At 43.7% G+C, this 14,988-nt stretch overlaps 1 protein-coding gene across 1 annotated transcript; it reads right to left on the bottom strand.

The window, feature by feature from the left end:
* Positions 1-7: 7 nt before the first annotated feature.
* On the bottom strand, positions 8-1,622 carry LOC129717861 (26S proteasome non-ATPase regulatory subunit 6). The gene is made up of 2 exons (XM_055668091.1): positions 1,355-1,622; positions 8-1,292 (listed from the first exon to the last, which is right to left on the bottom strand). Exon 2 carries the CDS (start codon positions 1,246-1,248, stop codon positions 79-81), a length of 1,170 nt encoding a protein of 389 aa, XP_055524066.1. The 5' UTR covers positions 1,249-1,292; positions 1,355-1,622; the 3' UTR covers positions 8-78.
* Between the last annotated feature and the right edge of the window lie 13,366 nt (positions 1,623-14,988).

Raw genomic sequence — 14,988 nt, 5'->3', positions numbered from 1 at the left:
CCACAGCTTTTCAATGAAGAGTTTTAAGGTTTATTTGCAGCAAAAGTATGACGCTACACTCAATTCACATTGTAAAATTTATATATTAATAACTCGACTAAGCTTCTGTACGCGGTTGAGCAGAATGTCACCTTGCTTAATCGTAGCTTGGTATTGCCAGTTTTTATTATCTGGGCGGTTGGTTTCAACGATCCCTCCTACACGATCCACCTTACAGTGTAAACGTCCTGCAGCAATAAATCTCGAAAGCTCTGCATCTATATAATCAACATTGACACCAAATGCATTGGCCATGTACTGCAGTGTAAGTGAACGATATGATTCCAGAAGCTGAGTATATGCTAGGATTCTCATTTCCCGTACGTAGAAACGATAATGCGGATGGAAGAGAACATCTTTGCGCAATACCGTTTCAACCAGTGAAAGGTTTTTGAAAAAGTCCGCATAATGGCAGTTATACAAGGAAAATAGGTACTCTTTGACATCGGGTAGTTGATGCAAAACTTCCTGAATCTCGGCTCCTTTGACGACTTTATCTCGAAGTTCATTTCTTGGCAAACTAATAATTGACACATAAACAGTATAGCGCACAAAAGAAGCGTAATCCATTAACTCGTAGCTGGTGAACGTACTAACTGTATCCAAGAAAAAGTTTGCAGCAGCCTTGAAATCACGTATTGCTACACAGTACGCTCCTTGATAAACTTTAAGACGATTTCGTCGATCCCAGTCTCCTCCTTCTTCGATTAGGGTTTTCGCTTTTTCAATATTTCTTGTAATCAAATCATGATCCAGATAAAACAATCCTATGCGAATATTATGGAAAACAATATCCAAACGATGACCAAGAGATACTGTTTTGTCATACGTCTTCCTGAATGCAGATATAGCACCTTCTTTATCTCCAATTCTACATAGATATTCCGATTTTTTCAGGTTGGCTTCTCTTACTTCCATTTCACCTAAATTCTTCTCGGCATCTTCAATGATAGCATCGAGTTCCTCGAGCTTTTTGCGGTTCACTTCTTTCATTTCATTTAGTAACTGATTATCTGTAGTCCAACCCAAATCTTTGCATACTTCTTCGTACCAAGGACCCATATTATCCGCTTTAATCGCAGAGAACAACTTCTCGGCTAATGGCTTATCCTGGTTGTATTCCGGTAAACTAAGCAAGAACTTAATTTGCGACAGCTCAAGATTAGGATTCTTCTCTAATCCTTGTTCTTCAAGATTTTCAATAGGCATTTTAATTAAATTGTTTTTTTTTAATACTTTCAAATCTGAGATACCTTAAATTAAATATTAAATTTAAAAATTTAGTTGCGGAATATGGTTTGGAAAAATACTTTACCTCTTCGAACTCGAAACAAGCAATGTCATCGGCAAGGATGCCAGAACAACTTTTCAAGTCTGTAGTCTCTCAGTCTTAGGCCCACACTAAAAAATCGAAAAAATCACAGTGATACCGAAACGTTTCTACTGAGGTACGCCAAATTTCAGTTTTTCAAATAACTAAGATTGATGTGAGATCCTCATACTACTTTTGCAGAAATATTAATAATTTAATAATTGGCCTAAAATTGGCATTACCGAACTATGAAACTGAACATCTGGCATGGCTGTCATCGGACGACAACAACAATTATCTTTTGCTGTTATGTTGGCGAAAGTGGTACCCGCTGAAAAAATGATACTTATATGTTTTAATCTGCCAAATCAAGAGTAACATGTTAAAAGATCATATTCTACATTAGGCCGTATGAATAAACGGGCTCCCGAAAAAAAAATTACCCTAAAAACACCCAAAGAAAATATTACCAAGTGAGCACGTGAAAACAACGTAAATTAACGTAAACCTTCACTCATTTCGCTTGTATTAATCAGAAAACGAGAAAATTTGGCTTGTTTACATATGGCACATGGGCCCTTTTCACATGTTTGGCTAGAAATAGGCAACACAAATGTTACCATCAGAGATGCCAGACTTTTTTTTGGCAAGTCTGTATAATCCATAAAAATGTCTGTATAAGTCTGTATACCGCTGCGAAAAAAAGTTACCGATACATTGATACCTAATTATTTGTCGACCTGTCAGATTGTTTTGTTTTATTGCTTGTTTTGATTGTTCTTTTTCGAGTCTATCATAGTTGGTCGATTAATCGATAACTAATTTATCTTTTAAATCTAAGTAACACATAGAAGTAAGAGTCTTTCCCGTGATAAAAATCGTCGTTCGTCGTAATGTAGCTAAACTGATACATGATGGCAGAAGTCTCGCGGTTATAAAAATAGTACCTTCAAGGTTTGGGACATTTTAAGCAATTCTTCAACGTTGGATATTGCTCCGAATAGAACAAACGGTCTTTTCACCAATATAACCTGCATGACAATCGATCGAGACAATCAGCTGTTTGTTACTGGGGGCGAAACAGGCAGATTAGTGCCCACGGGGCCGATAAAAACCCCGATAGCCTGACTCGATTCCCGTTGTCATGATTTCACTCTCAAAAACGCAAGAAAAATATGTTTAGCAAAGTGTTCAGTTCCTAGTTCACTTTTTCCAGCAACGGCTACAGTGACTTTTGGTTTTTGTGTTCGTTTTTTTATGTATACTGGTAAAACCATTATGTAGAATGTCAGATATCTGTGTAATATCTGTATTATACTAAATGTCTGTATAAAATCTGTAGGCTTATGCGTGTCTGTATCGCAACACAGAAAGTCTGTATAATACAGATTAGTCTGTATATCTGGCATCTCTGATATATATATATATATATATATATATATATATATATATATATATATATATATATATATATATATATATATATATATATATATATATATATATATATATATATATATATATATATATATATATATATATATATATATATATATATATATATATATATATATATATATATATATATATATATATATATTTTTTTTTTTTTTTTTGTTTTTTTTGTTTTATTTGTTTTTTGTTTCAGGTGGAGGGGAAATTTGCATCCAAACCCCTGGTGACCAACCTCAGGGAGTGTGGGGTTGGTTTGAATCAGTGACCGGACCCACTAAAACCCCTCCAGTCTCCAGCCCATAATACTCCCCGGGACCACCGCTAGGTATTGCTTCGGGGAGCGGCTTTTGTGCTCTGTGCACCCTCTTGGTTCTATAGATCTCTTTGCTAACTTAGCTAACTAACCTGGAGACTGGCCGTTAGCTAACACTGGCGTGTCGGTGGTCAACCTGTCGCCTGTTTTGCAATTCTAAAACTATTTGAGAGGCGGCTGTACAAACCGCCCTCCAAATGTTTGGGTCTTTACACATCCTCCGAACTAGGTTGTCCGGAGTGGTGTCTGGCCCACTCACTACCATCATGTCGCTCCGCGCATGCACAAAACGAGGGCACACGAAGAAGACATGCTCAGCAGTTTCTTCCGCATCCGCACACTCGGGACACATGGGGGACCCCGCATGCCCGAATCTGTGTAGATACTGCCTGAAGCAACCATGACCTGACAGAATCTGTGTCAAGTGGAAGTTAACTTCTCCATGGCGCCTCCCGACCCTTCCGGATACGTCCGGAATAAGTCGATGCGTCTATCTACCCTTTGCGGAATTGGACCATTCCTGCTGCCATCTGATCATCGAGAATGACCTTCTGGTGCCTCGTATACCCCTTGTGTCACGTTGATCGAAGCATTCTACGTCCTCCTTAATGGCTATGCTGATAGGCATCATGCCGGACAGGACGCAGATTGCGTCGTATGACACTGTACGGTACGCGCTCACAACCCTCAGGCACATGAGCCTGTAGGTACTTTCCAGTTTTCGACGATGACTGTTGGTACCTAACGCTTTGGACCACGCTGGCCCACCATACCTAAGTATGGACGAAACCACGCTGGCAAGAAGTTTACGCTTGCTGCCATATACCGCTGAGCTATTGGACATCATTCGAGATAGTCCTGCAGCGGCCGTTGAAGCCCTCTTACAGGCATAGTCGACGTGACTCTTAAATGTGAGCTTATCGTCAACCATAACCCCCAAGAGCTTCAAGGAACGCCTTGAGGTAATGGTGCAGTCACCGACTCTGACCACCGCCTGTTGCTCTAATTTGCGGTTGTTCACAACCGTAACCTCCGTTTTATGGTGCGCTAACTCCAGTTTCCTAGAGTGCATCCAGTCTTCGACCTTGCGTATGCAGTGCGCGGCCGTCAACTCGACCTCTTCGATCGACTCGCCGTAGACCTCTAGCGTGATGTCGTCTGCGAAACCGACGATCACAACCCCTACAGGGAACTTTAGTTTCAACACCCCGTCATACATGACATTCCACAACACCGAGCCCAGGATGGAACCTTGCGGTACCCCTGCGGTGATTGGGACGCACTTCTGACCCTCCTCCGTGTTGTAAACTAGTACCCGATTCTGGAAATAATTTTCCAAAATCTTGTACAACGACACCGGTACGTGGATGCTCCTAAGCGCGAGCGCTATGGAGTCCCAACTGGCGCTATTGAATGCATTCTTCACGTCAAGCGTGACGATTGCGCAATAGCGAATGCCCCAACTCTTACGCTGGAGTGCTACCTCTGCCGTCTTGGTGACAGAGAGAATAGCGTCCAGCGTGGATCTACCTTTCCGGAAGCCGAACTGGTTACTTGCCAGACCGTTTACACCCTCTGTGTACTTCACCAGTCTGTTGAGGATAATCCTCTCAAGCACCTTGCCCGTAGTGTCCAGCAGACAGATAGGTCTGTATGCCGATGGGTCCCCTGGCGGTTTCCCAGCCTTCGGCAACAGCACCAATCTCTGTCGCTTCCACCTGTCCGGAAAGAGGCAGTCATCCAGGCACTTCTGCATGACTGCTCGAAATAGATCAGGGGCCACTTTCATGGCCATCCTGATGGCCAAGTTCGGGATTCCATCCGGTCCCGGTGCCTTGCTCACCTTTAGGGAGTTGGCGATCACGATGAGTTCCTCATTCGTAACCCTTACCTCCTCCACAACCTCTGCACGGCTGCCGTCTCTCACGGATTGGATGCCCGGCAGGTTGGCCGACCATCCCTGGTCTGGTCTGAGATACTGGAACGTCGGACTTGAGACTCAGCAACCGGAGGCCAAGGATTTGGCTCGTGTCGTGGAAAGAGTCCCTCGATGATGCGCTCCAGCATCGCTGGTGATCGCTCTGCAGGCGCCAACACGCCTTTGGTCTTCGCCATTACGACTCTGTAGGCGTTGCCCCACGGATTCGTATTGGCACTCGCGCATAGCCTATCGAAGCAGGCCCTTTTGCTCGCCTTTATCGCACTTTTAAGCGCCGATCTTGCAGATCCGAATACTACACGGCGCTCTACCCTCTGTGCATCGGTACGTGCACGTTGCAACATCCGTCTTGCACGGAGGCACGCGCTACGGAGGTCCGCTATCGCGTCGGTCCACCAGTATACCGGAGACTTACCATTCCTAGGTTGGCGGGTCCTAGGCATGGTGGCGTCGCACGCCCGTGATAATGTGGCAACTAATTGGTCAGCACTCGGGCGGAGCCAACTGCCTCCCTCGCGCTCTCTTCTCATTGCTTCTGCAAATACCTCGGCATCGAAATGCGATGTCTTCCACCCGCGGACGGTCGGAGTATTGGCTCTACCCGTCGCCTGCCGCCTCACGTTCTGGACTACGCTATAGCAGACCGACTGGTGGTCACTATAGGTGTAGCCATCGTCTACCCTCCAGTTCACGATCAGTCCTGGGCTGGAGAACGTCACGTCGATGATCGACTCCGCACCATTTCTGCTGAATGTACACTTGGTTCCAACGTTGGCCAGATCTAGGTTGAGCTTTGCCAAAGCTTCCAACAAGATCTGACCCCTCCGGTTCGTGCGGCGGCTTCCCCACTCAACAGCCCAAGCGTTGAAGTCGCCCGCCATTACTAAGGGTGTTAGTCCCGTCAGCTCCATAGATAACAAATCGACCATCTGGGTGAACCTTTCGATAGACCAACGCGGCGGAGCATAACAACTGCAGTAGAACACTCCGTCCACCTTGGCAACCGCGTATCCTTCATTTGAGGTTGACACAACCTCCTGAACCGGGAACTTGCTGGTCGTGCATATGGCCGCCGTACTGGACTTATCTGCAACCCAATTACCGTTTCCGGGAGGAATGCAGTAGGGGTCCGATACGATTGCGATGTCCGACCGCGACTCAGACGCTGCTTGGTATAGCAGCTGCTGTGCCGCATAGCAATGGTTCAGGTTCAATTGTGTCACCCTCACGCCCGTGGTTTCGTGGCCGCCTTACCGGCTGGGCACCGTGGGCCTCCCATAAAGTGCTTGGCGTCCCGTTTTCCAGTACATACCAAGCACTTGGGAGGCTCCCCGCAGTCTTTAGCTTTATGGCCAGCACCACCACAACGCCTACATAACTGGCTCCTATCGGGCCCCTTGCAGGTCCAGGACTTGTGTCCTCCCTCGAAACACCTGAAGCAAACGTCCGGCTGCTGGAGTATGCTCAGGGGACATACTGACCAGCCAACCTTAAGTTTGGCTGTCTTCAGGGCCAGAGTTGCATCGGCCGATCCAAGCCGGAAAGTGGCCACCTGGGTCCCCGCTGGACCCTTTCGGAGGCGAATTACCTCAGTGGCTACTTCCACTCCGCACTTCTCCTTGAGGGCCTGTGCAATATCGCACCTCTCGGTGATTTCATCCAGGTTTTTGAGCTGGAGAGTCACCTCTGAGGTGAGTGCCCGAATTTGCACATCTTTCCCGAGGACCTGCTCGGCTACCGTCTTGTAGGCAGCGCCCTTGTTTTTAGCATCCTTACGGAGCTCAAGGATCATCTCGCCGGTGCGAGAACGACGGATGGTCCGCACATCCGCTCCCAGATCCTTGAGCTGGGTTTCGCCTCTCATTTTCTTCAAGACTTCGGAGTACTTGGACCCCTCCGTCTTGAGTATGAGGGCGTCGCCCCTGCTTCGCGCCTTCTTTCCCATTTTTGGACGATTTGTCGCCTTCTCGTCGTTGCGCTTGCTGTCTTTTTGGCGCTTCCTTCCTCCCACGGTAACCCAAGGGTTTCCCGTAGCTGCCACTTCGGCAGACTTTTCGGCGGACTTAGAGGCCGTTGGTGTGCTATCTCGCGGGCTTAGCACAACCAACCGTTTCTCGCTGTTCTCGGGGGCTTCCCCCGGAGACTGCCTTGCTCTTTTTGCGGCTGACCCGGAGGCGCAAACCGCTGCAAACGTGCAGGTGTCCGTTTGGACCGACTTCGTCGCCCTTCCGGTCACCTCCGTTGCATTCTTCTCTGCAGCCACCGCTCTTGCCTTGAGCTCGCGTGCTCCTTCTTCGCAGCATCGACGGAGGACCGAAGCATGTAGAGAGCCTGCTTCAGGTACTTCGTCGTGTTGGTGCGACTTTTCGCAAACTCGATTATGGCATCGAGCTGCTCCGACAGCGCTACTACCTTCGGTAGCGTGTCTCGCTGTCTTCCGACCGCCTTTATCAACAGTGGACCAGCCACTGCGATGTCTTGCGTCGATCCGGTAGGCGTACTGCCTTTGCCGTCTTCGCAGGCGTCCTTTACTGCATCCATCTCCGCCTTTCTCGGCGGAGACCTCTGGATGCCTCCTCGTGCAAACGGGTTTTTCAACCCATCTGCGCCCAATTGTTGATCTTCATTTTTTTCTATATTCATTCTTGTTGATTGGGTCCCCCTTCCAGCCGCTATCCTTATCCATACTGGAGTGGTCGCCTATCTGGTCCCATGGTAGTCTATGCCGAAGCAGTGAGGCCATGGCTAGGGGCGGCTGCCATAGCGCCTTATGAGCAACTATGACACCCCCGACCGGCGCAAGTCAGGAAAGGACATCTGATCCCACTCCTGCCCGGTTCCCACCGGGCAATGAATTTGGAACGTACTGGAAGGCCTGCCAGGTTTTACGGGACGGAGACCCCTGCACCGGTTGTTGTCTCGCCGTTTCAAGCCGTTGTCACACGACCTTACTAAGGGAGCTCGGCGCAGGTGCCAGCCCAGAATCGTGGTACGAAAACGAAATCCGACTCTTATCATATGGCGTTGCGACCAGTTACCGTAATTGGGAACTTACTGGCATCAATCCCAATGGGCGAATTAGTGCATTTGGGTGGTGGGAGCGGCACTATTCGCTCCGTCAGAGCTGCTTCCGGATAATGTGGCTTTTGTGAGAATTCGGCGGCCCAATGCCTGAGTCTCACCACAACCTAGGCTAGCTCTCGCTGATGGTCCGGGACTGCGTTCTTGCAGTTAGCACTTCCGTGGCCTACGGTAATCGCCAAATACCGACCCGTGGTGGCATACAGCTCTGCCAAAAAAAGCGGCTTCAAGCGAAATGTATGGGGATGACGTTCGTGACAGGGATGTGGTGAACATGCAGTGTTTTGAATGCGAAATACACTAAGGTCGCTTTTTACGCGGGTTTTTTTTTACGCGGATTCCGGAATTTACGCGGTTTTTTTTACGCGGATTCCGGAATTTACGCGGTTTTTTTTACGCAGATTCCGGAATTTACGCGGTTTTTTTACGCAGATTCCGAAATTTACGCGGTATTTTTTTGCCCGGATTTCGGTTTCCCTTCACTCGGAATGCAAAATTAACGATGGTTTTTTTTACGCGGATTCCGGAATTTACGCGGTTTTTTTTTACGCGGATTCCGGAATTTACGCGGTTTTTTTACGCGGATTCCGGAATTTACGCGGTTTTTCACGCGGTTTATTTTACGCGGCACGTATCCCCCGCGTAAAAAGCGACTTTAGTGTATAAGATACCAAACCATATTTTCAAAAATAACCATGCATCATTAATTTTTATTAAATATGGCTGTTTACTGCGTGGCATTTTTAGCAAATACATTGTTCAACACGATGTTTCTATACATTTTCATCACAAGGTTGCTTTCCTTAAAAGAAAACATCTGTGAAACAACAATACGCAATATCATGTGACATTACCGTTATTCATGAAATATGTAGTTGGATGTAGATTGCAGAAACTTTAGTGTTGAATCACGAGATGGATACACATAAAAAACGCAATGTTGCTCAATTCATTTAAATTTCATTTAAGCAACCGAAAAAGTTTCTTGCACCGTTAATAAAGACTTAAAACAACAAATATTGGCTAGAATCATTTCAAAATATGTTGCAGGTGCTGCTTGGGTTGTTCAATAAATCCGCCAGCGCCTGCCGAAAGACTTTCGATTAGTGAAACGGGAATCTTCGCGTGTGCAACTATAGTTTTATTTTATTTTTCTAGCAAATTGATAAACTTTTTATCCAATCGCTCTTATCTCATATAAAAGGAGCAGTATGGAGTCGGATCGTCAAGATGGTGAAATAGACTTAGTACTGGGAAATAATTCTCAAGATGACGGCCTCTCTTTTTCCTCATCGCTCCTGAACACCCCTAATCACGATGGGAAGAGCGATGACTTTGAGGACGGAATCGACGTTAGTATGGATGATAGTGAAAACGCTACTGTGCTAAATATTCCTCTTATTTCTTCACCGGTTGAGGGACACGTAAAAAACCCCACCGTAAGGGGAAAAAAGTGGAGCGGCCGTGAAGCGTTTCAAACAACTGCTCGAAGACGGACATACTTCCTCCGTTTATATTTGATGGTCGTTATTGTAAAACTAACGATGCATGAATACATGAAAAATTTTACACTAGTAGTAGTTGAGAAAATTCTCATGACTCTTATTTTCAAGCATCTATAGTTCTGAAAAGAACTGATTCCATAATCTTCAGCTCGAAATGTGTGCTACAGAACGCTGATGATCGCACCACCGGTAGCATTGAATATTTTGCTTGGTCACGCATAATATAATTTGCTCTCCGCTGTGCCCTCCAGTAGCTGTGCCAGCAAAATATCCTGCAGCGTACGATGGTAACTGTTGCTGCCGTATGCAAAATAAAGGTAACATCGCCGACAGACGTCCAAGCTGAGTTCCAAACTTGTGTAAAGATTTTTGTAGTAGCAATTCGTAACCAGCTAGCGCTACCAGTGACGCCAGCCTCATACACCAGCGAAAAAAAATGTATTGTAGTGATAAGGTCACCAGGCGGCGCTAGTATACAAGTGATTTATAACGCAATTCTTTTTGAAATTTTACACGGAATTTTCGATCAATTTTGTTCCTTCTTAGACGTCTGTCTGTGGTAACATGTTCCGCAGTGCCTGGAAGTTGACTCGTATGCAGCTCTCGTTTCTCAATGTTGCGTACCTCTAACAGCTATCCAGCTTTTCACGAGCCATAATGGCTGACGCTATAATGCAAAGTTCGTAATAAATTACCTACCCCTTTGACAACTCTGCTTACGTCAGTTTGAAGTCTTCATCTAGTTTATCAAAAAAGAAACATATCTGGCAACATTTTTGTGGCTAATTCAGCAGAAATCCCAAAACTGACGTAAGTAGAGAGGTTCACATATTACGAACACACATTATAGCGACCGCCATTATGGTGCGTAAAAAGCTGGATACCCCACTCGCTATTGTGTGACAAACTAGACTGAAGCTGAATTTTCTACATGCAGTCTTTTGTATCGATATCGAGTTCAGCGTAGATTTTTGCCATGAGGGCGTCGCCACGCAGTTTCGAGAAAGAAAAACGGAACAAAATACTTTGTTGAGTCAAAATATGTGGGCAGTGGAATTTATTCCGTCCATGTTATTGTTATCGGTGTTCGGGAAACAAGGGAATAGCAAGGAAAATGTATGGGAAAGCTTGACCTTGGAACTTTTCACCTTTTTTGACCATTGAGCGGTAAAGCAACAATGTTAAATAATATATCAAACAATTGTTACACATTTTATCTATCCACCGACATATAAATGACTAAGATGCATCAATTAATGCATTAATTAAGTCGTTCGCTTTCACAAAATGTAATCTAGTATAGAAAAAAAAGTCGTAGTCACAGACAAACAGACTGCTTCTTCGTACAAAAATTCTGAAAAATCTTCGTCCTTGTCCAAAACGTTACACTCATGCGCCACCATGTGAGCTTATTGCCTACTAACTTGTTTTCGTAAAACGGTTTTTGTCTTTGCTAATGGGTGTGCACGCTTGCTTAAAGCAACACAAGCGGCATTACTGATGGTTTTTGTCTTTGATGATGAAAAGGCACGCTTGCTTACAGCAACACTAGCGGCATTATTGCCCACTAAGCAAAATGTATCGTTATTTTTCAGGTCGATGAAATCGTCATTGAGTGGCACGTCTGTTTGTCTGTGACGTAGTCCTACGTCAAAAATACCCTCATGTTGAACTTATGATGCCACAATTATTAGCTGTACAAACGGCAATTTTACTGAAAGTAGTTCAGCAAAAAACAACAACTTAAACCTAAATTTGGCACCTGTCAATTTAGACCAGGCTTTCTTGTTTCTCTGCAAGAATCAGGCGTGACATTGCGCATTTCGTTTCGAGCAACTCGAACAAAACTAAATGATCGCTGGGGGGCGTTACTTTAAGAATTTCATCGGAGAAAAATGTCCTTTTGTTTTTATTTTTACCAGCGACGAATTCGAACTGGCAACCAGAAATGAAAAAAAAAATATTGGGCAATCTCCAACAATTTCTAATATCAGGTAACACTCACGTTTCTGTAAAAAACTCACCGACTTGTGCCTTGATATATGAGCTTGGTGATTGAAGATAAATGCATGTCTTATGAAAATCAGGACAAATGCTAGAATATGAAAAATAAACCAGGACGCCCAAATATGATCTCAAAATCAGGACATGTCCTGCTAAATCAGGACGGATGGTATCCCTACGGGAAATAGAGGCGGCAAGAGCGATGGTGCCAGTGGAAGACAGAGGCAGAACGTGACCGACGACTGCCACAAACAGACTTTTTAGAAATTTACAAAATTTTTCTGGTAATGGCGTGTCCATTGAGAGGGAGCAGGAAAATCCCCCAAAAAACAGCATTTGCAGACATTTTTCAAAAACATCTGGCATCTCTGGCCGCGGAATCGATCTCAGCTAGATCGATCTTTTATAGCACTTGTTTGCGGCGCTGTGAAATTCATACTAACTGGTTGGAACTGAAGTTTATAATGTTATTACACCGCCCATGGTTATAATGCACAGGAGATAGAATAGATTGTTTTATCAAGTTCGAAAGGTTGTTGAAGGAATATACCTAAAAGTTTACATTATTTGATAACTTTGGTTATGTGTTTGTTGGCGTGTCGGAACATCATTCAAAATACATTGCAGAATCATACGTCAAAATATCACACTTTTGCTATATTGTGTGTGGAATGTGATACAGGATAGCAACGATTATAGGATGGTCGGTGTGCGACCAGTCCGAACCAAACCCCATTTTTTCGAAAATTAGGTCACTTACGAGAAGGGTAGAAGGTTGTATTAGGGATCGCAAGTGAAACTTGGCTGCTGACAACTGAGTCGAACAGTTTCGCAGGCGAGCTATTTGTCCAAAATCCAGCCGACTCGCTATCTGTAATACCAAAATTGGTCAGGCGACAAACTCGCCGCTCGCCTGGTTCTCTGTGATAAGCCTGTATAACAATAATTTCTTTAAACTTTGAACGCCGATTACTCGAATAAATGTTTTTGGAACTTAGTTCGATTTGGTTGCACGCCGATCATATCATATCTGCTAGTGCGTCACCAGTTGCATTTTTTGCAGGAATGGAATGGACTACAAGGAGGCATGATGATGACAAAATCGCACGCAACCATTCAAAACCCGATAAAACAACGATACACGATCACTAACAATGACTCAAAATTGCATCTAAAAAAAACTGCTGCATGCTGAAGAATAATTTAAATTTTTAAAAGATCGAACAGATCAAATCGAAAAGTAAACGATCTTTTCGATTTTGGCAGAGCTGAAGAATCAATCAAAAAAATCGAAGATCGGCGCGTGAAAGATCGATTCTCCTTAGATCGGTCCAAGATCGACCAATCCTAGAATATATATATATATATATATATATATATATATATATATATATATATATATATATATATATATATATATATATATATATATATATATATATATATATATATATATATATATATATATATATATATATATATATATATATATATATATATATATATATATATATATATATATTTTCTTTCTCGAAACTGCGTGGCGACGCCCTCATGGCAAAAATCTACGCTGAACTCGATATCGATACAAAAGACTGCATGTAGAAAATTCAGCTTCAGTCTAGTTTGTCACACAATAGCGAGTGGGGTATCCAGCTTTTTACGCACCATAATGGCGGTCGCTATAATGTGTGTTCGTAATATGTGAACCTCTCTACTTACGTCAGTTTTGGGATTTCTGCTGAATTAGCCACAAAAATGTTGCCAGATATGTTTCTTTTTTGATAAACTAGATGAAGACTTCAAACTGACGTAAGCAGAGTTGTCAAAGGGGTAGGTAATTTATTACGAACTTTGCATTATAGCGTCAGCCATTATGGCTCGTGAAAAGCTGGATAGCTGTTAGAGGTACGCAACATTGAGAAACGAGAGCTGCATACGAGTCAACTTCCAGGCACTGCGGAACATGTTACCACAGACAGACGTCTAAGAAGGAACAAAATTGATCGAAAATTCCGTGTAAAATTTCAAAAAGAATTGCGTTATAAATCACTTGTATACTAGCGCCGCCTGGTGACCTTATCACTACAATACATTTTTTTTCGCTGGTGTATGAGGCTGGCGTCACTGGTAGCGCTAGCTGGTTACGAATTGCTACTACAAAAATCTTTACACAAGTTTGGAACTCAGCTTGGACGTCTGTCGGCGATGTTACCTTTATTTTGCATACGGCAGCAACAGTTACCATCGTACGCTGCAGGATATTTTGCTGGCACAGCTACTGGAGGGCACAGCGGAGAGCAAATTATATTATGCGTGACCAAGCAAAATATTCAATGCTACCGGTGGTGCGATCATCAGCGTTCTGTAGCACACATTTCGAGCTGAAGATTATGGAATCAGTTCTTTTGAGAACTATAGATGCTTGAAGATAAGAGTCATGAGAATTTTCTCAACTACTACTAGTGTAAAATTTTTCATGTATTCATGCATCGTTAGTTTTACAATAACGACCATCAAATATAAACGGAGGAAGTATGTCCGTCTTCGAGCAGTTGTTTGAAACGCTTCACGGCCGCTCCACTTTTTTCCCCTTACGGTGGGGTTTTTACGTGTCCCTCAACCGGTGAAGAAATAAGAGGAATATTTAGCACAGTAGCGTTTTCACTATCATCCATACTAACGTCGATTCCGTCCTCAAAGTCATCGCTCTTCCCATCGTGATTAGGGGTGTTCAGGAGCGATGAGGAAAAAGAGAGGCCGTCATCTTGAGAATTATTTCCCAGTACTAAGTCTATTTCACCATCTTGACGATCCGACTCCATACTGCTCCTTTTATATGAGATAAGAGCGATTGGATAAAAAGTTTATCAATTTGCTAGAAAAATAAAATAAAACTATAGTTGCACACGCGAAGATTCCCGTTTCACTAATCGAAAGTCTTTCGGCAGGCGCTGGCGGATTTATTGAACAACCCAAGCAGCACCTGCAACATATTTTGAAATGATTCTAGCCAATATTTGTTGTTTTAAGTCTTTATTAACGGTGCAAGAAACTTTTTCGGTTGCTTTAATGAAATTTAAATGAATTGAGCAACATTGCGTTTTTTATGTGTATCCATCTCGTGATTCAACACTAAAGTTCCTGCAATCTACTTCCAACTACATATTTCATGAATAACGGTAATGTCACATGATATTGCGTATTGTTGTTTCACAGATGTTTTCTTTTAAGGAAAGCAACCTTGTGATGAAAATGTATAGAAACATCGTGTTGAACAATGTATTTGCTAAAAATGCCACGCAGTAAACAGCCATATTTAATAAAAATTAATGATGCA

This window comes from Wyeomyia smithii, chromosome 1, assembly GCF_029784165.1.
Source record: "Wyeomyia smithii strain HCP4-BCI-WySm-NY-G18 chromosome 1, ASM2978416v1, whole genome shotgun sequence".
NCBI lineage: Eukaryota > Metazoa > Arthropoda > Insecta > Diptera > Culicidae > Wyeomyia > Wyeomyia smithii.
The sequence above is the reverse complement of the archived record's forward strand: the minus strand, read 5'-3'. Positions and strand labels throughout refer to the sequence as shown.

Coding starts and splice junctions, on each gene's coding strand:
- LOC129717861 (XM_055668091.1), bottom strand. CDS start 1,248: ATGCCTATTGAAAATCTTGAAGAACAAGGATTAGAGAAGAATCCTAAT.